The 24,998-nt window shown below is 43.2% G+C and overlaps 2 protein-coding genes across 2 annotated transcripts in view; both read right to left on the bottom strand.

Moving 5' to 3' along the window:
• Positions 1-854: 854 nt before the first annotated feature.
• Positions 855-15,603, bottom strand: LOC120059627 (lysine-specific demethylase 9-like). The gene is made up of 4 exons (XM_039008752.1): positions 15,033-15,603; positions 13,901-14,547; positions 3,000-3,137; positions 855-1,001 (listed from the first exon to the last, which is right to left on the bottom strand). Exons 1-4 carry the CDS (start codon positions 15,601-15,603, stop codon positions 855-857), a joined length of 1,503 nt encoding a protein of 500 aa, XP_038864680.1.
• Positions 15,604-17,959: 2,356 nt separating this feature from the next.
• LOC120059177 (membrane-associated guanylate kinase, WW and PDZ domain-containing protein 3-like) overlaps positions 17,960-24,998 on the bottom strand; it is a 307,200-nt gene continuing 300,161 nt past the window's right edge. The window contains exons 19-22 of the mRNA XM_039008028.1: positions 24,430-24,505; positions 24,105-24,242; positions 23,701-23,839; positions 17,960-21,970 (exon numbers count right to left, since the gene is read on the bottom strand). Coding sequence (XP_038863956.1) covers positions 20,922-21,970; positions 23,701-23,839; positions 24,105-24,242; positions 24,430-24,505 — 1,402 coding nt within the window. The 3' untranslated portion in view covers positions 17,960-20,921. The remainder of the gene's footprint in view (positions 21,971-23,700; positions 23,840-24,104; positions 24,243-24,429; positions 24,506-24,998) is intronic.

The following is a 24,998-nucleotide window of genomic DNA, read 5'->3' as shown; positions in this document are numbered from 1 at the left end:
AAAGGAAAGGAGGAGACAGTGAGGACAGAGGAGAAGTGGGAAAAGGGATGGAGGGAGACAGTGAGGACAGAGGAGGAATGGGAAAGAGATGGAGGGAGACAGTGAGGACAGAGAGGAGGAGTGGGAAAAGGAGGGAGACAGTGAGGACAGAGAGGAGGAGTGGGAAAAGGGATGGAGGAGACAGTGAGGACAGAGGAGGAGTGGGAAAAGGGATGGAGGGAGACAGTGAGGACAGAGAGGAGGAGTGGGAAAAGGAGGGAGACAGTGAGGACAGTGAGGAGGAGTGGGAAAAGGAGGGAGACAGTGAGGACAGAGAGGAGTGGGAAAAGGAGGGAGACAGTGAGGACAGAGAGGAGTGGGAAAAGGGATGGAGGAGACAGTGAGGACAGAGAGGAGTGGGAAAAGGGATGGAGGAGACAGTGAGGACAGAGAGGAGTGGGAAAAGGAAAGGAAGGAGACAGTGAGGACAGAGAGGAGTGGGAAAAGGAAAGGAAGGAGACAGTGAGGACAGAGAGGAGTGGGAAAAGGAAAGGAGGAGACAGTGAGGACAGAGAGGAGTGGGAAAAGGAAAGGAGGAGACAGTGAGGACAGAGAGGAGTGGGAAAAGGGATGGAGGAGACAGTGAGGACAGAGAGGAGTGGGAAAAGGAAAGGAGGAGACAGTGAGGACAGAGAGGAGTGGGAAAAGGAAAGGAGGAATGGGAAGCGAAGAGAAGGAGTAGAGCTACACCGTCACAAACTAATAAATGATACTCCTATAAGGAGGCTACTTATGTGTTAGGACACATATAGTAATACTATGTTATTACTATATTATTACTGTGTTACTATGATAAAAGTCCTGGGAAGTTTAGGCTACCTGCGTCGTTTGAAGGGTGACTTGGGCATGTCAGCGGTTGGCACCATCTGCTCACCTGGCCGGACCCACATGATGGGCCCATCATCACTCTGGGAACGACAGTCCAGCTTCAGGCTGGAGAGACTGCCCCAAGGTAGGGTCATCTGGACAGACAGGGTTTCAGTGACAATCATACTCTGCATATACAACGATTCATTCAAAAAAATCCAAGGCCTACATTGAGACAGAAATGATCAATAATAACTACATTTGTCTGACTTCAGTCAGTTAACCATAGCTATAGGCCTACACATAAACCAAGCATAGCTATAGGCCTACACATAAACCAAGCATAGCTATAGGCCTACACATAAACCAAGCATAGCTATAGGCCTACACATAAACCAAGCATAGCTATAGGCCTACACATAAACCAAGCATAGCTATAGGCCTACACATAAACCAAGCATAGCTATAGGCCTACACATAAACCAAGCATAGCTATAGGCCTACACATAAACCAAGCATAGCTATAGGCCTACACATAAACCAACCATAGCTATAGGCCTACACATAAACCAAGCATAGCTATAGGCCTACACATAAACCAAGCATAGCTATAGGCCTACACATAAACCAAGCATAGCTATAGGCCTACACATAAACCAACCATAGCTATAGGCCTACACATAAACCAAGCATAGCTATAGGCCTACACATAAACCAAGCATAGCTATAGGCCTACACATAAACCAAGCATAGCTATAGGCCTACACATAAACCAAGCATAGCTATAGGCCTACACATAAACCAAGCATAGCTATAGGCCTACACATAAACCAAGCATAGCTATAGGCCTACACATAAACCAAGCATAGCTATAGGCCTACACATAAACCAAGCATAGCTATAGGCCTACACATAAACCAAGCATAGCTATAGGCCTACACATAAACCAAGCATAGCTATAGGCCTACACATAAACCAAGCATAGCTATAGGCCTACACATAAACCAAGCATAGCTATAGGCCTACACATAAACCAAGCATAGCTATAGGCCTACACATAAACCAAGCATAGCTATAGGCCTACACATAAACCAAGCATAGCTATAGGCCTACACATAAACCAACCATAGCTATAGGCCTACACATAAACCAACCATAGCTATAGGCCTACACATAAACCAACCATAGCTATAGGCCTACACATAAACCAACCATAGCTATAGGCCTACACATAAACCAACCATAGCTATAGGCCTACACATAAACCAAGCATAGCTATAGGCCTACACATAAACCAAGCATAGCTATAGGCCTACACATAAACCAAGCATAGCTATAGGCCTACACATAAACCAAGCATAGCTATAGGCCTACACATAAACCAAGCATAGCTATAGGCCTACACATAAACCAAGCATAGCTATAGGCCTACACATAAACCAAGCATAGCTATAGGCCTACACATAAACCAAGCATAGCTATAGGCCTACACATAAACCAAGCATAGCTATAGGCCTACACATAAACCAACCATAGCTATAGGCCTACACATAAACCAACCATAGCTATAGGCCTACACATAAACCAACCATAGCTATAGGCCTACACATAAACCAACCATAGCTATAGGCCTACACATAAACCAACCATAGCTATAGGCCTACACATAAACCAACCATAGCTATAGGCCTACACATAAACCAACCATAGCTATAGGCCTACTACACATAAACCAACCATAGCTATAGGCCTACTACACATAAACCAACCATAGCTATAGGCCTACACATAAACCAACCATAGCTATAGGCCTACACATAAACCAACCATAGCTATAGGCCTACACATAAACCAAGCATAGCTATAGGCCTACACATAAACCAAGCATAGCTATAGGCCTACACATAAACCAAGCATAGCTATAGGCCTACACATAAACCAAGCATAGCTATAGGCCTACACATAAACCAACCATAGCTATAGGCCTACACATAAACCAAGCATAGCTATAGGCCTACACATAAACCACAGACCTACATTTCAGTTGTAAAACTATGGCCAGGAGGCTAGTAAGAAGAAATAGAAAGAAGGTTGTTTTGTATTAATCATTTGATAAAGTCCAAGCACCAACATCCATTCTCTCATCCTCTGACCTTCAGAAAGGGGGACTCCTCCAGCATGTCCAAGAACTCTGGGAAGTAGTCCCCCACCTCCTCTGCCATGGCTCCCACCAGACTGATCTGTCTCATGGGACCGGCCCGGTACGTCCCCGAGCAGTAGGTCCGCCCCACCTACAGAACAGAAAGAGAGGTCAGAGGTCAGACTGTTCCTTTTCATGGGGCCAGCCTGGTCCAACCCGATAGCCACTCTGACAGAGTTCCAGAGTTCCTTTGTGGAGATGGGAGAACATTCCAGAAGGACAACCATCTCTGCAGCACTCCACCAATCAGGCCTTTATAATAGAGTGGCCAGACGGAAGCCACTCCTCAGTAAAAGGCACATGACAGCCCGCTTGGAGTTTGCCAAAAGGCACCTAAAGGACTTTCAGACCACGAGAAACAAGATTCTCTGGTCTGATGAAACCAAGATTGAACTCTTTGGCCTGAACGCAAAGCGTCACGTCTGGAGGAAACCAGACACTGCTCATCACCTGGCCAATACCATCCCTACGGTGAAGCATGGTGGTGGCAGCATCATGCAGTGGGAATGTTTTTCAGCGGCAGGGACTGGGAGACTAGTCAGTAGTGAGGAAAAGATGAAAGGAGCAAAGTAAAGAGAGGTCCATGATGAAAACCTGCTCCAGAGCGCTCAGGACCTCAGACTGGGGCGAAGGTTCACCTTCCAAAAGGACAACGACCCTAAGCACACTGAGACCAGAAGAAATATGCTCTTCATCCAACCTGACAGAGCTTGAGAGGATCTGCAGAGAAGAATGAGAGAAACTCCCCAAATACAGGTGTGCCAAGCTTGTAGCACCATACCCAAGAGGAATCAAGACTGTAATCGCTGCCAAAGCTGCTTCATCAAAGTACTGAGTAACGGGTCTGAATACTTATGTAAATTGTGATATATATATATTTTTTTTTATATAACTTTGCAAAGAAATCTAAAAACGTTTATTATTGTGTGTAGACTGATGAGGGAAAAAAACAAATCAATTGTAGAATAAGGCTGCAATGTAACAAAATGTGGAAAAAGTGAAGGGGTCTGAATACTTTCTGAATGCACTGTATGGTGAGCAATATGTTAGGAACATCAAATCGCAATAAAATCGCAGTAGCAAATTGCAATACAAATAGAATCGTGAGAATCGCAATACAAATAGTATCAGCACCTCCTGTAAGTATCCACTGGCGTAACGCGGTTTCTCTGGACCACAGAAGATACAACTGTCCTGTACCTGCATGACATGAGCCGTCCTCACAATCTCTCCCAGCTGGGATAGGAAGTTGTGTGTAAAACCAGTCTATTTATGCCAACTGCAGTTCGTCCAACCTCAGAACACTAGCTTACTAGGGATTGATCAAATAGCCAAACATTAAGGAAAAAAGTAGTCAGTTTGAGAATAAATTCAGCCACTATTTATTGTTGAATAGCCTATACAAACGGGCTGCAATATTCAAGGTAAATTAAATTAAATCCAACTTGAGAGACTCCCCTGAAGTCCTCTTTTTTTTGTCTAAATGTTTTCACCATGGCCTGTAGGTTCTGGTTGCGGGCCCGACTGTTTTCTACACTGAGTATTCTGCATTATATGTCCATTGCGGTGCACACAATTAAAATGTAGTCTTGAATGATGCATGCCAAGATATACCAGAGATGAGGGACAACTCAAATGCCGGTTCACCTGTGAAGGACTAAGGTCCATTCAATGCTGGCCTGACCAATCGGAATCCATGCTTCAAGATGTTTTGATCATGCGGACTGGGATATGTTCCAGGTTGTCTCAGAATCACCGTCATTGAGTTCATAAGGAAGTACATCCAGTGCATTCAGAAAGTATTCAGACCCGTGACTTTTTCCAAATTTTGTTAAGTTACAGCCTTATTCTAAAATGGATTAAATCGTTTCTCCCCCCTCAATCTATACACAATACCTCATAATGACAAAGCAAACACAGAGTTTTGGTAATTTTTGCAAATGTATTAAAAAAAAACTGAAATATATTTACATAAGTATTCAGACCCTTAACTCAGTACTTTGTTGAAGCAGCGATTACAGCTTTGAGTCTTCTTGGGTATTACGCTACAAGCTTGGCACACCTGTATTTGGGGAGATTCTCCCATTCTTCACTGCAGATCCTCTCAAGCTCTGTCAGGTTGGATGGGGAGCGTCGCTGCATAGCTATTTTCAGGTCTCTCCAGAGATGTTCGATCTGGTTCAAGTCCGGGCTCTGGCTGGGCCACTCAAGGACATTCAGAGACTTGTCCCGAAGCCACTCATGCGTTGTCTTGGCTGTGTGCTTAGGGTCATTGTCCTGTTAGAAGGTGAACCTTCGCCCCAGTCTGAGGTCCTGAGCACTCTGGAGCAGGTTTTCTTCAAGGATCTCTTGACTTTGCTCCGTTCATCTTTTCCTCAATCCTGACTAGTCTCCCAGTCCCTGCCGCTGAAAAACATCCCCACAGCATGATGCTGCCACACCATGCTTCACCGTAGGGATGGTGCGAGGTTTCTTCCAGACGTGACATTTGGCATTCAGGCCAAAGAGTTCAATCTTGGTTTCGTCAGAACAGATAATCTTGTTTTCATGGTCTGAGAGTCCTTTAGGTGCCGTTTGGCAAACTCCAAGCTGGCTGTCATGTGCCTTTTACTGAGGAGTGGCTTCCGTCTGGCCACTCTACCATAAAGGCCTGATTGGTGGAGTGCTGCAGAGATGGTTGTCCTTCTGGAATGTTCTCCCATCTCCACAGAGGAACTCTGGAGCTCTGTCAGTGTGACCATCGGGTTCTTGGTCATCTCCCTGACCAAGGCCCTTCTCACCTGATTGCTCAGTTTGGCCAACTCTAGTAAGAGTCTTGGTGGTTCCAAACTTCTTCCATTTAAGAATGATGGCGGTCACTGTGTTTTTGGGGACCTTCAATGCTGCAGAAATGTTTTGGTACCCTTCCCCCGATCTGTGCCTCGACACAATCCTGTCTCGGAGCTCTACGGACAATTCCTTCGACCTCATGGCTTGGTTTTTGCTCTGACATGCACTGTCAACTGTGGGACCTTATATAGACAGGTGTGGTTGCCTTTACAAATAATTTCCAATCAATTGAATTTACCACAGGTGGACTCCAATCAAGTTGTAGTAACATCTCAGGGTGGATCAATGGAAACAGGATGCACCTGAGCCCAATTACGAGTCTCATAGCAAAGAGTCTGAATACTTACAGTTGAAGTCGGAAGTTTACATACACCATAGCCAAATAGATTTTAACTCAGTTTTTCACAATTCTTGACATTTAATCCTAGTAAAAATTCCGTCTTAGGTCAGTTAGGATCACCACTTTATTTTAAGAATGTGAAATGTCAGAATAATAGTAGAGAATTATTTATTTCAGCTTTTATTTCATTCATCACATTCCCAGTGAGTCAGACGTTTACATACACTCAATTAGTATTTGGTAGCATTTCCTTTAAATTGTTTAACTTGGGTCAAACATTTCCCACAATAAGTTGGGTGAATTTTGGCCCATTCCTTCTGGCAGAGCTGTTGTAACTGAGTCAGGTTTGAAGGCCTCCTGGCCTGCACACACTTTTTCAGTTCTGCACACAAATTATCTATAGGATTAAGGTTCGGGCTTTGTGATGGCCACTCCAATACCTTGACTTTGTTGTCCTTAAGCCATTTTGCCACAACTTATTGTTGTGTATGCTTGGGGTCATTGTCCATTTGGAAGACCCATTTGCGACCAAGCTTTAACTTCCTGACTGATGTCTTGAGATGTTGCTTCAATATATCCTCACAATTTTCCTTTCCTCATGATGCCATCTATTTTGTGAAGTGCACCAGTCCCTCCTGCAGCAAAGCACCCCCACAACATGATGCTACAACCCCTGTGCTTCACGATTGGGATGGTGTTCTTCGGCTTGCAAGCCTCTCCCTTTTGCCTCCAAACATAACGATGGTCATTATGGCCAAACAGTTCTATTTTTGTTTCATCAGACCAGAGGACATTTCTCCAAAAAGTACGATCTTTGTCACCATGTGCAGTTGCAAACCGTAGTCTGGCTTTTTTATGGCGGTTTTGGAGCAGTGGCTTCTTCCTTGCTGAGTGGCCTTTCAGGTTATGTCGATATAGGACTCGTTTTACTGTGGATATAGATACTTTTGTACCTGTTTCCTCCAGCATCTTCACAAGGTCCTTTGCTGTTGTTCTGGGATTGATTTGCACTTTTCGCACCAAAGTACGTTCATCTCTAGGAGACAGAACGCCGCTCCTTCCTGAGCGGTATGACGGCTGCGTGGTCCCATGGTGTTTATACTTGCGTACTATTGTTTGTACCTTCAGGCGTTTGGAAATTGCTCCCAAGGATGAACGAGACTTGTGGAGGTCTACAATTTTTTTCTGCGATCTTGGCTGATTTCTTTTTATTTTCCCATGATGTCAAGCAAAGAGGCACTGAGTTTGAAGGTAGGCCTTGAAACACATCCACAGGTACACCTCCGATTGACTCAAATGATGTCAATTAGCCTATCAGAAGCTTCTAAAGCCATGACATAATTTTCTGGAATTTTCCAAGCTGTTTAAAGGCACAGTCAACTTAGTGTATGGAAACTTCTGACCCACTGGAATTGTGATACAGTGAATTATAAGTGAAATAATCTGTCGGTAAACAATTATTGGAAAAATAAATTGTGTCATGCACAAACTAGATGTCCTAACCGACATGCCAAAACTATAGTTCGTTAACCTTTTCACAATAGGGGGTGCTGTTTTCACTTTGTTAAAATTTAGTTCCCAAATTAAACTGCCTCGTACTCAATTCTTGCTCGTACAATATGCATATTATTACTACTATTGGATATAAAACACTCTCTAGTTTCTAAAACCGTTTGAATTATATCTGTGAGTAAAACAGAACTCAAGTTGGAGCAATTTTCCTGTGAGGAAGTGAGAAATCTGAAATCAGACAGGCTATTCTGGGGTCAGTTTATTAATTTGCATGTCTTCTATTGGTCGAGATGCACTGCATACGCCTTCCCCTAGATGTCAGCAAATAGTGAGAATTGGAATGGTGTTGCTAGGCAGATCTGAGGCCATATAAAGGGTTTTGGAACGTGGGGTGCAGTCTTTTCAACATTCGCCATGACGCAAGACAGACCTCAGGATGGCGTTCTGGAAAGCTACCGTTATAGGCCTTAGATATATCCGGCTCTGATTTAATTCGATATAGGTGTTAAAGACATCATAATGTTGTTATTTTAAACCGAGTTATATCAGTTTATATCAGTATATTGCGATTTTCTGATATTTCTTTGTGTTGCGTTCTAGTGAGTTGGGCACGTCTGGGCCACATGGCTAATGTTTACTGCTAATTCCAAAGTTGAAGGCGACAATCTACAACCGAGCAACGATTCTTTTGGACAAAGGACAACTTGCCCAAGATTCTGATGAAAGCTCATCAAAAAGTAACTATTTATGATGTTAATTCGTTGTTCTGTTGAAAAATGTAAAACTCATATTCCGCCATTAATTTCGGTGCGGTCTCGCTTTAACGCACGCTGTATGTCGTAGTAACGTTAATTTTAAAAATCTAACACAGCGGTTGCATTAAGAACTAATGTATCTTTCATTTGCTGTCCAACCTGTATTTTTTAGTCAAGTTTAGGATTAGTTACTGATTAGATTAGGTGCCTCTCCCAAGATTTCTCCCGACATATTGTTGGCAGCTTGGCTACTATTCTCATTGTATAACCACGATTTGTGCCACTAAATATGCACATTTTCGAACAAACTCTATATGTATTGTGTAATATGATGTTATAGGACTGTCATCTGAAGAAGTTTGAGAAGGTTAGTGAAAAAATTAATATCTTTTGCTGATTTATTCGTTATCGCTATTGTTGGCTTGAATCAATGCTGTTGTGTGGTTGGCTATTGTAGTAAGCTAATATAATGCTATATTGTGTTTTCGCTGTAAAACACTTAAAAAATCTGAATATTGGCTGGATTCACAAGATCTTTGTCTTTCATTTGCTGTACGCTGTGTATTTTTCATAAATGTTTTATGATGAGTATTTAGGTAATTCACGTTGGTCTCTGTAGTTATTCTAGTTGCTTTGGTGAGAGTTGTGATGGTGCAATGTAAAACTATGATTTATACCTGAAATATGCACATTTTTCTAACAAAACATATGCTATACAATAAATATGTTATCAGACTGTCATCTGATGAAGTTGTTTCTTGGTTAGTGACTATTTATATCTTTATTTGGTCGAAATTGTGATAGCTACCTATGCAGGAAAAAAATGGTGGGAAAAAAAAGTTGTGTCTTTTGCTATCGTGGTTAGCTAATAGAAATACATATTGTGTCTTCCCTGTAAAACATTTTAAAAATCAGAAATGATGGCTGGATTCACAAGATGTGTATCTTTCATCTGGTGTCTTGGACTTGTGATTTAATGATATTTAGATGCTAGTATTTACTTGTGACGCTACGCTAGGCTATGCTAGTGAGCTTTTTTACTGATGGGGGTGCTCCCGGATCCGGGATTGTGATGAAGTAGAAGCTAACAAGAAATGTGTGCAGTGGTTGAAAAACAAGTTTTAATGACTCCAACCTAAGTGTATGTAAACTTCCGACTTCAACTGTATTTAAATAAGGTATCTGTTTCTTAATTGTAATAAATTAGCAAACATTTCTTAACTGTTTTTGCTTTCTCATTATGGAGTAGTGTGTAGACGGATGAGTATTACATTATAATTGTTTTAATCAATTTTAGAATAAGGCTGTAACTTAACAAAATGTGGAAAAGTCAATGCACTGTATGGGATGTTGTTCCCACTGTGACTATAAAAACATACCCAAACCAAAAACCGTGGATAGATGGCAGCATTCTCGCAAAACTGAAAGCACGAACCACTGGATTTAACCACGGCAAGGTGACTGGGAGAGATGGTTGAGTACAAACAGTCCAGTTATGACCTCCGTAAGTTAATCAAACAGGCAAAACATCAGTACAGAGACAAAGTGGAGTCGCAATTCAGCGGCTCAGACACAAGACGTATGTGGCAGGGACTCCAGACAATCACGGATTACAGAGGGAGAACGAGCCACGTCGCAGATACCGATGACTTGCTCCCGGACAAGCTAATTACCTTCTTCGCCCGCTTTGAGAATAACACAGGATAACAGATGTAGGCCGTTCCCGAGGTCTGTGAGCTCTCATTCCCCGTGGCCGACATGAGTACGACTTGAGCGTGTTAACCTTTGCAGGTCTGAAGGCCCAGAGGGCATCCCTAGCCATCTGGAGTGTTTACGTACATATCCAATCTCTCCCTATCCCAGTCTGCTGTCCCCACTTGCTTCAGATGTCCACCATTGTTCCTGTACCCAAGATAGACAAGGTAACTTAACTAAATGACTATCGCCCCGTAGCACTCACTTCTGTCATCATGAAGTGCTTTGAGAGGCTAGTTAAGGATCATATCACCTTCACCTTACCTGACACCCTAGTCCCACTTCCATTTGCATACCGCTCCAATAGATCCACGGACGATGAAATCGCCGTCGCACTGTACTCTGCCCTATCCCATCTGGACAAGAAGAATACCTATCTAAGAATGCTTTCCATTGACTACAGCTCAGCATTCAACACCACAGTGTCCTCCAAGCTCGGGTGGTGAAGGTAGGAAACAATACTTCCGCTACGCTTATCATCAACACAAGGGCCCCACAAGGGTCCACTGCCTGCCCTCCAGGACATCTACAGCACCCGATGTCACAGGAAGGCCAAAAATATCAAGGACATCAACCACCCGAGCCACGGCCTATTTATCCTGCTATCATCCAGAAGGTAAGGTCAGTACAGGTGCATCAAAGCTGGGACCGAGAACTGAAAAACAGCTTCTGTCTCAAGGCCACCAGACTGTTAGACAGTCATCACTAGCCGGCCTCCACCCAGTACCCTGCCCTGTACTTAGCCATTGTCACTAGACGACTACCACCCTGTTACTCTACCTTTCCCCTAAGAGGCTGCTGCCCTATGCACATAGACATGGAACACTGGTTACTTTAAGAATGTTTACATACGGTTTTACTCATTTCATATTTATATACTGTATTCTAATCAAGGACATTCTATTAAACTATTGCTGTATATATAGTATTCTATCCTAAGTATTGTCATGACGTTGGGTTGGGGGTAGGTTTATGACAGTCATAAATACCTCTTTCCCCCTTTTTCTCTCTCCCTACTATAACTGATGTGACGTAAGGAAACCCATGGGTTAACATAGAGGTTCTGGTAACATCAGAAGTTGGGGGAAATGAACTATATTCTGGTGATCCGACCAACTGAACATATGCGGTGGTACTTAAGGTATATAATGTTAGTTCGGTTGCCCTCTGACACATTCTCATCAAGGATAGAATGACAAACTCTACTGTGGAAAGTCTAAATGTCAGAGATATCGGATTGACATGGAATTGTTGTTTAATTCAAATGTTTGAATATGACATTATTTGTGAAGAGGTGAAATGTAATTTTAGCTTCCAAATGAGAGATCTGTGCTTTCATAAGTTTTCCTCTGCTCACAGTGGTCCGCCCCTGTGAAGAGGCATGGGTTAATAGACTTTTCAGACACACCCCTCTCCATCCACTATATAAAGCCACGAACCAGAATATAACTTTCTGTTCCGGGTACACCAGGATGACGGTCCGGTGTCAGAATGGTTCAGATAATAACTACAGATGAAGCCAACATCAGCATGGACTTTGATTGTGAATGGTATGAACTTTGAACTCGTATTCACTACAGAAGTGATATCTCCTAGCCTTTGAGTTAGCAACAGCTAAACGCAGGTTCGGAAGGACAGTCCAAGTATCCCGTCTAATACACACAACGTTCCCGTGACTACCAGAGACATTCTTCAAAGGACAGAGGACTCGGGTTGGCGACACGGGCCATCTACCACCAACCTACTGAAGCGCAGCTCAGAGTAAATATGTATTGCATTTTCCTCTTCAAATGGGCGGTAATTTAGAATGCATAAGATACTGTATTTACGATAGCACAGCTCGCCTATGTTCCAGTCTCCCGCGCTTTCACTAGGACTCCCCCCTTCCCTTTGTGTAACAAGCTGTCATATCTATTCCGCCCGCTAGGGACGTTTTTCTGTATGACGTAATTTGTGATCAAGTTATGATTTAATGGTGTATGTGTGTTTCTGTGTGATTAGTTAGGTATTTAGTAAATAAATAATTAAACCCAATTTTGTATTGCTGATTCAACTTGTTAGCCAGGATTCTTGCAGATAATCAAGGACTTACAACTTTCAGATGAGACTGAATAAAATGACGATTAATGTGACTGCTATTTAGTAAAATATTACTAAATCTTTAAGAGTTTATTCGAAAGATAACAGCTCTATAAATATTCTTTTGTGGTGTCCCTCTAGTTAATTCATATTTACATGATTAGTTCAATCAGGTAATATTCATTACGGAGAAATTATTTTATAGAATAGCATGTCATAGCAATTAATCTGGCATAGTCAAAGACACGACAGTATTCTTAAACATTATCATTTTTTTATTTAACCTTTATTTAACTAGGCAAGTCAGTTAAGAACAAATTATTATTTACAATGACTGCCGACACCGGCCAAACCCGGACGATACTGGGCCAATTGTGCGACGCACTATGGGACTCCCAATCACGGCCGGTTGTGATACAGCCTGGATTCAAACCAGGGTGTCTATAGTGACGCCTCAAGCACTGGGACCACTGAGTGACTCGGGAGCCCATTCTATAGAATATTTAGTATATCAACATACTGTTCATAATGTCTATACATCCCATATACACACACACATTTATACTCTAGACTCTAAGATTGCTCGTCCTAATATTTATATATTTCTTAATTCCATTCATTTACTTTTAGATTTGTGCATCTTGTTGTGTATTGTTAAGATATTACTGCACTGTTGGAGCTAGGAACACAAGCGTTTCACTACACCCGCAACAACATCTGGTAAATATGTGTATGTGACCAATAAAATTTGATTTGAACGAAATCACCAACAGGTATTTTTGTTCAAGCCCTCAAGAATTGTTGTCTGCTAAAGACAATCATCTGTTGCATCTGTCAATGTATTTGCTGTCCAGTATCCAGACGACCTGTCCTCAGCTCATATTTTTCCGTAACATGCAAGGAAAATGAGAGGCTCAATGAAAGATGTTACAGAACTGCTGTATTTGAAGCACAACTACCTTCGTCCCAGTTTCCCTGAGGTTGCTACGGCAATCAAGCTGCTTTTACCATCCCTGTAACTGTCACTTCCACGGAGAGATTGTTTTCTAAACTAAAAGTCATAAAGAACTACCGAAGAAGCATCAGGCTCTCAGTCTGATAAGAGCATTTGAACACCTGAGTAAGCTCCACTCATTGCACTGGTACCGTCGCAGCCTTGACCACGGACGGCATTTGTTCACTGATATCCCCTCATACTTTCAATCAGTTTATTTTTTAGTCACTGTCCTGAAGCCCAAGAAACAAACACTTAGCTTCCTAGAACATATATAAATTAAAAAGGTTTACAAATTACTTTTGAGGGTTACTGTCAAAATTATTTATTAAATGTTTTAAAATAGACTTCGATGACAGGCGCATGGGCCCTCAGAGCTTATGTGCCCCCAGAGCTCATGGGGCCCCCGTCTTGCGGGGGTGTATGGTATTCCAGTGTAAGTATTGTGATAATATTGTATTGTGAGGTCCCTGGCAATTCCCAGTCTTAATATTAAATGTAAGGCTAACACAAAACCTAATATGAAATCCCACACAGGCAACATGAGAAGGACAGTGACAGGCCAATTCCATAATGTTGTATTGCTATACCTGAGAGTGGAAGTTAGCGATAGTAGTGGTCTCTATATCCTTCTTCCCCAGGATCTCCATCTTGACCGGCGTGGAGGGGAAGTTGAAGGCAAAGTAGTCCAGGAAGTCAGGTAGGTAGGCAGCAGCCCTGTGCACCACAGCCAGGGCGTAGCGGGCTGCCCCTCTGGGTCTCTCAGCGAAGGCCAGCTCTAGGAACTCCTGGGCGAAGTGCTCCATCTCCCCCGGCCGTAGAGAGGACAGCTCATCAGCGTAGGCGTGCAGGACCGACGCTCCGCCGTTGGCCTGGCGCTCCTCGTGGATGAAGCGTCCGTAGACGGTGCCTGTCTGCAGAGACGAGCTGCGGATGAAGTGGTCTTGGGGGGAGAGGAAGGGGAGGTGGGTGTGGTTGTGGCTGTGTACCTCTTTAGGAGTGAGGTGGTTGTTGTTGGCGCCTGTACCAGGCTGGCAGTGTTTCCCCTCCTTCACGGGGCCAAGGCGGGCTGAAGGACTGTGGTCAGTCAGACCGCCATACACGGTCTGGACCTCCTTGTTGTACATGCGGATCGTCTTACCACGCTCATCCTCCCGGTGCCTCCGCTTCTTTTTCTTCTTCCTCAACAGGTACTCCTCCAGCGACTGAGTCTTGCTGTTCTCATCATGATGGGGCTCTGGAGACAGGAAGACATAAGCTCATTCCTATGCACATAATTTGTCAATACCCAAATTGGTTCACTTCTTTATTTAACCAGGCAAGTTGACTGAACACATTCTCAGTTACAGCAACGACCTGGAGAGCCGATTGGAAGCTGGGGATGATTAGGTGCCAGGTTGCCATGATGGTAGGAGGGTTGACAACTAGGAGTATTGCAAAACTAACCATCGTTCGCTACATAGTTTCTTCTCTGCAACAAAAGTAGGCCTAACATCAGTGGGCGTGCCATAGAGTCTGAGAAGGCAGGCAATTGCAAAAAAAAATATATATAAATAAAAATTACCCCGTTCATGGAACTTGCACGTGCATCATCTGGCTGATTATTTTGCGTATGTAAACAAACATAGGTTTGTCTGACTTAATTGTAACTTTGCATAAGATTCAAGCATTAAGAGTGGTAACATACGAATATAATGGAATAGAATTTGAAGAATAACCTACCTTTCTTTTTCTTATATAGGCCTACTCCATGTTTAACGTTAGCCTCGGTGTTTTCCTTCTTAGGTTTGAGTTTGAGCTCTTTCTCCCTGTGCTTTTCCTTGCTCTCCTGTATTTTGGCCTTGGGCTCGGCTACTTTGAGGGGCTTGAAATTGAACAGTCCATGCGGCAGAACCGGGGGAAGTGATTTCTTCCTGTCCAACTTGGCTGCTGCGGGTACCACCTTCCGCGCAGGCAGAGGAGGCTGCAGGTGGGAGTCCTTCTTTGCATCGTTGGTGTTGTTGTGCTGGTGGTGGTGGTGATGATGATGCTGCTGGTGTCGTTGTAGGGTAGGTTTTTCGGCACTGGAGTTGCGTGGTTGTGGTTGGCCATTCTGCTGCTGTTGAACATGTTGTGGGTCATGGTGGTGCCGATGATGATGGAGCTTTACTTTCTTTGCCTCCTCGGATGAACGCTGGCGTTTATCCGCGGACGGTGACTGTTCCCTCTTCTTCTTTTCTTTGGCAAATTTATCAAGACCGTCCCGTACCTTATTTTCTACTTTAATACGGACCATGTCGACCTGCGCAGCCATTTTGCACGTACATTTAAAGGGATAGAAATTCATACTGCGCAACTCGATGGGAGTTTGTAGTTCTTTTAAGCGCCCAGGGATATTGTATTTGTAGTTTTTCACTCTTTCTGGTCTATGGGCAGCTCTTGCGCACTTTCAGTATTGTAGTTAGTTGCATGGCTATCTGGGAGTTGAAGTTCGTGTTTTAGAGAATGCGTGCGTCTCTGCACGCACTCACTTTTACAGCTGACGTAATGGTAAACTGAGCGACTCTCGGAGAGATAGACAGAGGACGTTGCGGGTGCGGGTCCTTCTCTGCACCTTTGTTGTTATAATACACTAATAATAACAACAATATGGCATTTAGCAAACTCTTTCATCCAATGATTTTATTACATTCATGCGTGCATACATTTTACATATGGATGGTACCAGGAATCGAACTCACAACACCATACAGGACCTAATTGCAATCTCCTCTGCCATAGTTCTAAACATTTCAGGTTGAATATTGAACGGAACCAAAATCATGTAAAACATCTATTCTGCCTATTGTATATTTAAGCAATAACGCACGAGAGGGTGTGGTAAGCGGTGTGCCTGGATACAGCCCCCGAGGTGCCTTATTGCTATGGTAGCGACCCGCACAGACAGCCGTGTGTTATGTGTTAGGCTAGTAGGTGGTTGTGTTGTACTGACCAGTACCCAGTGTTCGCGGGGTCCGACATGCCAATCAACCTGCTATCTGCCAATCACGGGAATGCCTGGAATGTTCTGATGCCGGGCATCCTGGCGGTTGGCGGAGTGGCGTGGAGGGGGGTTGGGCAGGGGGATGGAGCATTGGAAGTTAAGACCAGGTTTCGCCTTTGTTCTCTCTCTTTTACGTCTGGGCTTCACAAGAGAAGGTCACGATTGGCTTGTGGGTTATCTGTCATTTATTTGGCGTGTGCTACGGCCCAAACAGTAGCCTGTGTAAAGTTGGTTTAATAAACCGTCAATTCGCAAACTCAAGCCTCTGTCTGGACAATTGTTCATTTATGATCTTGTCAGGTCATTACACTATTATAAACTGGTTACCAACATAATTAGAGCAATAAAAATAAAAGATGGCATACCCGTGGTATATGGTCTAATATACCACCGCTGTCAGCCAATCAGCATTCAGGGCTTGAACCACCCAGTTTATAATTATAGATACAGAGTGAATTTATTTTATAAAAATTATGAAACCAGAGGTTGTGGATATAATGACGATAGTCGTGTCTTCGCCCTAACAATTGGTCACGGCTAGACGGGATACATCTTATGTCAAACTGACGTTTTTTGTTGTTGCATTTACCTAACCCTTTTCAAACCTTAAACTAATACTCCTAACGTGCTTCGTAAATTCTCCAAAACTGCTACGAAAAAATATATTCTGACAAACTATCCCATCTATTTAAAACGTGAACAGAGATACCATGACGAGATCTTGAGGCCCATTGTCGTGCCATTCATCCGCCGCCATCACCTCATTTCAGCATGATAATGCACGGCCCCATGTCGCAAGGATCTCTACACAATTCCTGAAAAAGTCCCAGTTCTTCCATGGCCTGCATACTCACCAGACATGTCACCCATTTAACATGTTTTGGATGCTCTGGATCGACGTGTACAATAGGATGTTTCAGTTCCCGCCAATATCCAGCAATTTTGCACAGGCATTGAACAGATGTGGGACAGCATTCCACAGGCCACAATCAACAGCCTGATCAACTCTATGCTAAGGAGATGTGTCGTGCTGCATGAGGCAAATGGTGGTCACAGCAGATACTGACTGGTTTTCTGATCCACGCCACTTTAAAAAACACCTTATCTGTGACCAACAGATGCATATCTGTGTTCCTAGTCATGTGACATCCATAGATTAGGGCCTAATGAATTTATTTCAATTGACTGATTTCCATATATGAACTGTAACAGATTTGATTTTGAACTCAATAAAATCTTTGAAATTGTTGCGTTTATATTTTTGTTCTGTATACATATGGGAAACACTTCGATACAAAGTGATTTTCGCTAACCCTAAACCCTTTTCCTAACATTAACGTAAGTCTCCTAACCTGCTATGTTAATTCTCGGAACCTGTTACGAAAAAGTAACTTAGTTCGGAATCGAAGTGGGGTGAAAAGAGTGTTTCTCACGTACATTTAGGTAGTGGTTAAGCCATACAAAACCTAGGGGTTAGGGGTTAAACCATTCAAAGAATTCCAGATTTTGGGCGGAGTAAACCCTCTTGCTTTGCCTCTTCCTCTCCGATAAAACCCACTTTACACCAATGACTGTAGGCTTCACACAATGGAATACGTTTATTCAGTAAAACTTTATTTATCAGTGCATGAACAGAATGCCATGACCAGATTACTTTCTCTTACCACTTTATATAATTTTCTTCTCAATTACTTTAAAAAAATAATGGAGAGATTTACAGTTGTTTTTCTGAATGAAGGCATGTATTTATACAGGTGCTGTACAATGTATAAACATTTACAACTACCACATAATGTAAAGACCAAAAGGCTGTTTTCTGTTGAAGCAATGCAAGGCCACATTATTATATACAGACACATGACATGAATGATGGGAGGTAAAAGGGAAACTAAATATAACGGTGAAGAGTAAATCATAATCCTTAAACTTGTCTAAGATTTTATCACAAGATTTAAAAGGTTGATTGAAAGAGAAGACTTGAAGCTGGACACACCCAAATGTAAGGTTTTGTCAGATCATTTTCAAAGCTGCCACATAACGATGCCCTCAAACAGACTAGGCTATCATTGTGTAAACTTCTGTCATTTTGTAAAATCATGACACAGATTAGGGGCGGCAGGTAGCCTAGCGGTTAGGACAGTTGGGCCAGAAACCAAAACGGTTGCTGGTTCGAATCCTGAGCCGACTGGGTCAAAAATCGTCCGATGAGCCCTTGAGCAAGGCACGTAAACCTAATTGCTCCAGTAAATGGCTCTGGATTAAAATGTCTGCCAAAATGTTTAACATTTCAGGGATTGTCGCATGGAGTTCCTTTATTTCCGTTCCTCCAGAAGAGGGCACTATAGTCTAAAGCAGGGTTTCACAAACTTTTTCACTCAGCGCCCCCTTCCAACATTGGGGAACATCCCGTGCACCCCTTGCGCATTGACGTGCCACGTCTATTTTTATGGGCACAAGCACTGTTCACACCCCTCTTGTTGGTGGAGAGAATTTTTCAAGCTTAAAGCTTATTTCCTGCAATTCTACCAACAAATGTTTGGGGTGCAAAGAACATTTTCCAGTTTTAAAGCTAATTTTCTTGCGATTCTATATATTTTGCCATGTTTAATGTTATTTGAGTGACAAAAATATTACAACAATATCTATGGGCTAAAAAACGGTAGCTGACATGGGCTAGTTGATCTGGACAGAGTTTGAGTTTGGGAAACCTTGGTCTGATGTGTGCCAGAATATATCAGGATATGTTTGGTATTACTGTAGTTTTTAGATGTATTTAATATTAACATCTTGGACTGGTGTAAAATTAAAAGCACATTTTGATGTGCACGTTGGAAGAAAAAAAATGGTGGTGTCATAATAATGCAAAGGTCTCACTTTTTAACCTCAATCTGCCAATACAGCTAATTTACCCCCACATTTAGATTAGAAAACACCTTGCTAAATAATACACATATTAGATAACATACAGTCAAAGCTACAGCACTGTCTAAAATACACACCTGTCAGCTTGTAGTAGACACATTTTACCAGAGGATCTAAAATGGCTGCTTACAATAAACAACATTACCGATTAAGGATGTGAACGGGCTGTGAATGGATAGAAATACAATGTATACGGATCATAGACTAATATGGGATAGAATTATCATACATGATTGACATGGCTCATCCAACATGGGGGCACAGTTATTGATACAGTGACGTGAATGTAATGTGATGTACACTAAAACACTGTAGTGATGAGCAGTAATTGAAGTACAGATGTAAGATCTTAACTTGAGGCAGTTTGCTACAGTAGGAAAATAATCCTGCAGGAACAGGAAATGTGAATTATTATGTGGATTACAATTCATGTTCACTTTTGTAGGGGTTGATACATTTTTCGTAAGGGAAAATCAAGACTGAAATTTGAAAGTGTCAGAAGTCTTTTTAAACCTCAAATACACTACAAGTTTGAGGATAGGAAAGTTCTCCTGCAATAAAGCAAATTAACATTTTCAGTGGTGATGTTTCTACACACTTACTAGAACTGCTCATAATAATGGCCGGAACAGAGTAAATGGAATGACATCAAACACCTGGAAACTATGTGTTTGATACCATTCCACTAATTCCGCTCCAGTCATTACCATGAGCCCGTTCTCCCCAATTAAGGTGCCACCAACCTCCTGTGGTCAGTACATCAAAATATGGAATGGCTCAGTATGGATACATATATACTTATTCTTTGTCATTTAATCTCAATAAATTACAATATGCGTCATAATAAACACACATGTAGTAGTAAACAATATAGCTAACCACAAGTGTCTGGTCTTCAGATAGATATGCATATAAAGCTTTTCCGTAATGATCTAAAATCCACTGCAAAGCTGATGACAACAGTGATTCCGAGTCTGCACAGAGCATGTAGCCTACACACCAGTTAACATGTCTGGACTGGATTTCTAGATATGGAAAGAAAATGATTGAAAACCAAACCCCCCTGATCTCCCAGTGACTTGAGGAGAAATCACCCTCACCTCTTTATACATCCATCAGGTACATAGCAGTGGATCAATCCCACCAGCCACCAGGAACACAAAATGCTGAGTGATTGCCTGGATAAGAGTCTGTCTTTAAAACCTTCATACAGTAGTGACAAACAACAACATCCTTCATCAAAGCCAGCATCAGAGAGGAAGCATCTCCTTTCATTCAACCACAAAAGAGTTTCACATCACAGAAAGGACGATACATCACATGACATGGACCAACTTCCTCCCAGCAGGTTGGAGTCTGATTGGCAGAAAACAGATTGGACTTCACATCCTCCAGATCAACAGGCACGCACCGCATCTGCAGAGCCACAAACTGACTGAACTCTGGACATTAAAACAGCCTGTAGGAAGGTTGGCTGAAGCAAACTGTGAAGCACTGATATGCAATAAGAGGCAATGTGATGATATGGATTAACACAGTGACGCAAAATAGCCTAAATCCTCTCAATCCTCATTGGTCCATTCTAAATGTCATCATGCTGCAAATGAGCAGAACTGTAGAAGCTGTGTATGTATCTGTTATGGACAGGTTAGTTAGTCTACGATGCATCAGTTTCCCTCCACATGAGAGTGGATTTTGGCTGAGCTAGGGACCTTCCAAGGCCCTGGGGTGATGGTGGCCTGCTTCTTGCTGCTGGGGTTCCTGTTGCATGTGGAGTCCTGGCTAACAGCACTACTGGTGCTCTCCCTGGTGTCCCTCTGATTCTCTTCCTCCGCTGCCTCTCTGTGTTTGCCCTCTCTCTGACTCCTCTCTCTCCGATTCAGGGTTCCGCCCTCTGAGTCCGGCCCTGTCTTCTCCTTCTGTGTCTGGGAGTGGGATCTATGAGGCTCTGCCTCTCGTTCCACCCCTGTGTCCTTCCTGCGGTGCTCGCTGGTTCTCGTCTCCCTCTCTTGTCTGTGAGAGGGGTCCTCCTCCTTGTGTCTCCTTTCTCTCCCCTGAGTGCCCTTACCAGAGGCAGGGTTGGAGATGGGATGCTGCCCCCTAGAGTGCCTCTGACCCTCCTGGCCCTTCGAGGCCTGCCTGGAGACTGCTGCCTCCGGATCCCTCTTTGAGGTCATCTTCCTGGGGCTGGAAGAGCGGCACTCTCGACCCTTCCGGCCCTCTCTCTGGCCATGGGCCTTCCTCTCGCTGCTCAGGTCTCCCTCCACTGAGCCATTCTTGTGTTCAGCACTCCCTGCCTTGTTGTCTCGGTCTACTCTGTCGGTCTTCCTGGGGCTCTGGGAGCGCTCCTTGGTTTCAGCCGGGGCTTCGGTGGATCTCTTGGGGTTAGCATGCTTGTCGTTGTGGGAGGTGATGGAATCACTTTTCTTGGGGAGGGTGTTGTTGTTGGGGCTGTTGGCTCTCCTCTGGCTATGGTGGTGAGTCTGCTGCCCTCTGGCCTTGTTGGGCTCCAGCAGCCTGGAGGGGGAGGGTGCAGCTGCAGCAGACGTATCCCAGTCAGAGGGCTCCTCGGGGGCAGAGTTGTTGGCGGAGGAGGGGCGGGACAGCTCGGAGGTGGACAGGGAGATTGAGGATGGAGAGGTGGGGGATGACTGCTGGTCGGATGCAGAGAGTCTTGGAAAGCTTGAGGGTGAATTGTTCACTTTCTCCTTCATACCTGGAATAAAGACATTGAGAGTCATAGTGAGTGAGACATTGGTTCCACCTCCAATTAGCTGAGAAAGAAATAACAATACAGATTGTGATACTGAAGCAGATTGGCGACTGTAGTTATATTAAAGGGATATATTGTATATTCAATATGTGAAGGTGGTGAAGCATCTTGAAATCTAAAATAAGTGCACATTCAATAATCCACTAATAAAATTAATCTTTCCATTATAACCTTTCAAATAGGAGCTTTAAGTCACACAGACAATATGAATCTGAGGGAGGTAGGTGTAAGCTTTTCTACACCACCGTACGCACAGCTGACGTTTGAATTTCCCTCAAGAGCTGATAAGAGTAGCGCTGGCGTAATTGAAAGAGCAAAGATGTGTAGCGGAGAACCAGAAAGTGAGATGGACTTAGTGGAGCTGAAATGGGGTTTCGATTTCTATGAGAAACAACTCATAGAAATCCATTCTTCTTAAAATCAGGACAGGAGAGAGTTGATGCCGGTGAACGCACATACATCATTTGAACATCTCACTGATCAATATCTAGTTAACGACTTTCTCCTGGTCTCGATCATTGTGATGTTGTGTGTATTCAGCGGCAGTGACGTGTTTGTGTTCTGTAATAATAACTCAGCCACATCGTGCTCCAGCGTGGGTCTCAGGCCCCAATTCAATCAATTGCAGATAAAGGAAAACTGCAGTTTCACTCAGAATGTATTTCAAAGAAAGGTTTGGTTTTGTCCTTGAGATAACAACTTGTGGGGTGTGTCTTTTTGTGGTTAACACCATTAGTACAGCATAAACACTTAACCTGTAGTGCAATTTCCTTTATCTGTCATTGATTGAATTGGGGCCTTCGTTAGTAAACATGTTCGACTGGAGTCACTGCCTCCGTTCAGACCGCCTACTGGTTACAATCAGTGTAGCTCTCATTGGGCGAGGCCTTGTCTGAGCGTAGGACTGTTATGGGAGGAGATGTCCAGTTATGATTAACAGGAGCAAGGAGGAGATCTAAACAGAAGCTGCTTTTAAAAGGAGGTGTAGCACTTTGAAACGGAGAGAACAGAGGCAAAGAGCAGGAGAGAAGAGTACGAGGTGGTTTACCAAGGTTATTAGGGACAGACCAAGAAAAGCAGTGAGGCTGCTAGTGACTCTCTGGTTTCATGTAGAAGCACAGGGTGGAGGAAGAAGAGTTCACACCTACAGGGAGGAAGAAGAGAGAGAGAACAGTGCCAGGACAGCCAGACAGAGAGCGGTAGAGCCAGATAGATAGAGAGGTATAAAGCTAGAGAGACAAACCATGGTAAAGCGAGACGGCTGCAAAAGCTTTCACATGCACAAAAGGTGCATGGTCATTTATATGTACTGTATAGACTGGGTTATATTGTATGTGTGTGTGTGTGTGTGTGTGTGTGTGTGTGTGTGTGTGTGTGTGTGTGTGTGTGTGTGTGTGTGTGTGTGTGTGTGTGTGTGTTGAAAGTTTAACAACAGTGTTTGAGTAGAATATGTGTTGAGTCCATTGAAGTAGAACAACTAGAATGGAAACATTCTAATTCTATGGTTTAGTCCATGGTCAGTCTTCTACGCGTATGTGTATTGCAAGCAGTAGTAACAGTGTCTGAGTAGGTTACATGTTGATGAGTCCACATTCTAATTCTGTGGTTGAGAACATGGTCACTCTTTTATGTGTGTTTGAGTAGAGTATGTGGTTGAGTCTGTGGTTTCTCACTGGGGTCGGGGACCCGGCCCAGGCCAGGTCTGAGGAGCAGCAGGACCTTGGTGCCCCCAGCCTGGATCAGCTCGATGGCCCGGGTGTGTGTGATGCCCTGGGTGGGCTCACCGTTGATCGCCACAATCTGATCTCCTACCTGTGGTAACACACATGATGTTTCAGTACTACTAGCCACAGTATTTACTCAGTATGAAGATAATGCTAATACTACAATCACTTGAATCCTTGAAATCTCCCAATGTCATTAAACACAGCAAAATTGTCTTTCTCCCCTAGACACCATTCAACAGACATGTACTGTATGTGTGCCCATTCTCATAGAGAGAACAGATGTAGCCACCATCTATGAGAGTAGGTATTAATGCCCTGGGTTGGTGACGGACTAGCCCAGTTAGACTCACGTGTATCCTGCCATCCTTCAGTGCAGGGCCCTCCTCCGCCAGTCTCAATATGAACAGGCCCATGTTGTACTCCTTCCCTCCCCGCAGACTGAAGCCAAACCCCCGCTGGCCTCGCTCCAGCTCCACGTGGAAACCGCCCTGATACAGAGAAAATATACATCTCTATACATCAGTTATTCTGCTAACATGTAGCTATAATGTCATATTGTAATAGATGTTTAATGCTTTCTGATATTCAGTTACCCAATATTGATTCACATGGCTAGGAATACACAGCAATAAACACATACACACAGTGTTTGACCTTTTCTCTCCATAGCCTCACCTGCTTGGGGTCTGAGGTGATGAGTTGTCCCTTCTCGCTGGGTGGAAGGGACTTATACTCCAGGGCGTCTCCATTCCTAAACAGTCACATACAAAACATCACAGTGTCAGTGTACTCACCAACTCCAGTACCAGAAAGGTTTCCTCCTTCACAGGGTTTGTAGCATTTGGTGTCTCTTTCCTTCAGTATGCTTATACAGTGTGAGGTAAATTGTATTTAATTCCTCTGAAGAGACAAGCTGCTTGTTCTGTAAACTAAAGTAACTGCTGCTTGTAGCAGACTTCAATCTAATTACAATCTTTTGTCAGAGTTGAGCTGCAGTGATATCATAATAATAATAATAATAATATATGCTAGAGAACCAGTGATATAATAATAATAATATATGCTAGAGAGAGCCAGTGATATAATAATAACAATAATAATATATGCTAGAGAACCAGTGATATCATAATAACAATAATAATATATGCTAGAGAGAACCAGTGATAATAATAATAATAATATATGCTAGAGAGAACCAGTGATATAATAATAATAATATATGCTAGAGAACCAGTGATATAATA

Source organism: Salvelinus namaycush, chromosome 14, assembly GCF_016432855.1.
Source record: "Salvelinus namaycush isolate Seneca chromosome 14, SaNama_1.0, whole genome shotgun sequence".
Lineage (NCBI taxonomy): Eukaryota > Metazoa > Chordata > Actinopteri > Salmoniformes > Salmonidae > Salvelinus > Salvelinus namaycush.
Note: the sequence above shows the minus strand (reverse complement) of the source record. Positions and strands in the feature narration are given on the sequence as shown.

Excerpts from the sequence above, each read along its gene's own strand:
- LOC120059627 (XM_039008752.1), bottom strand. The coding sequence starts at position 15,603 with ATGGCTGCGCAGGTCGACATGGTCCGTATTAAAGTAGAAAATAAGGTA. Across the intron at positions 14,548-15,032 it reads CCTATATAAGAAAAAGAAAG|AGCCCCATCATGATGAGAAC; the intron begins GTAGGTTATTCT and ends TCCTGTCTCCAG. Across the intron at positions 3,138-13,900 it reads TCGCTAACTTCCACTCTCAG|GTGGGGCGGACCTACTGCTC; the intron begins GTATAGCAATAC and ends TCTGTTCTGTAG.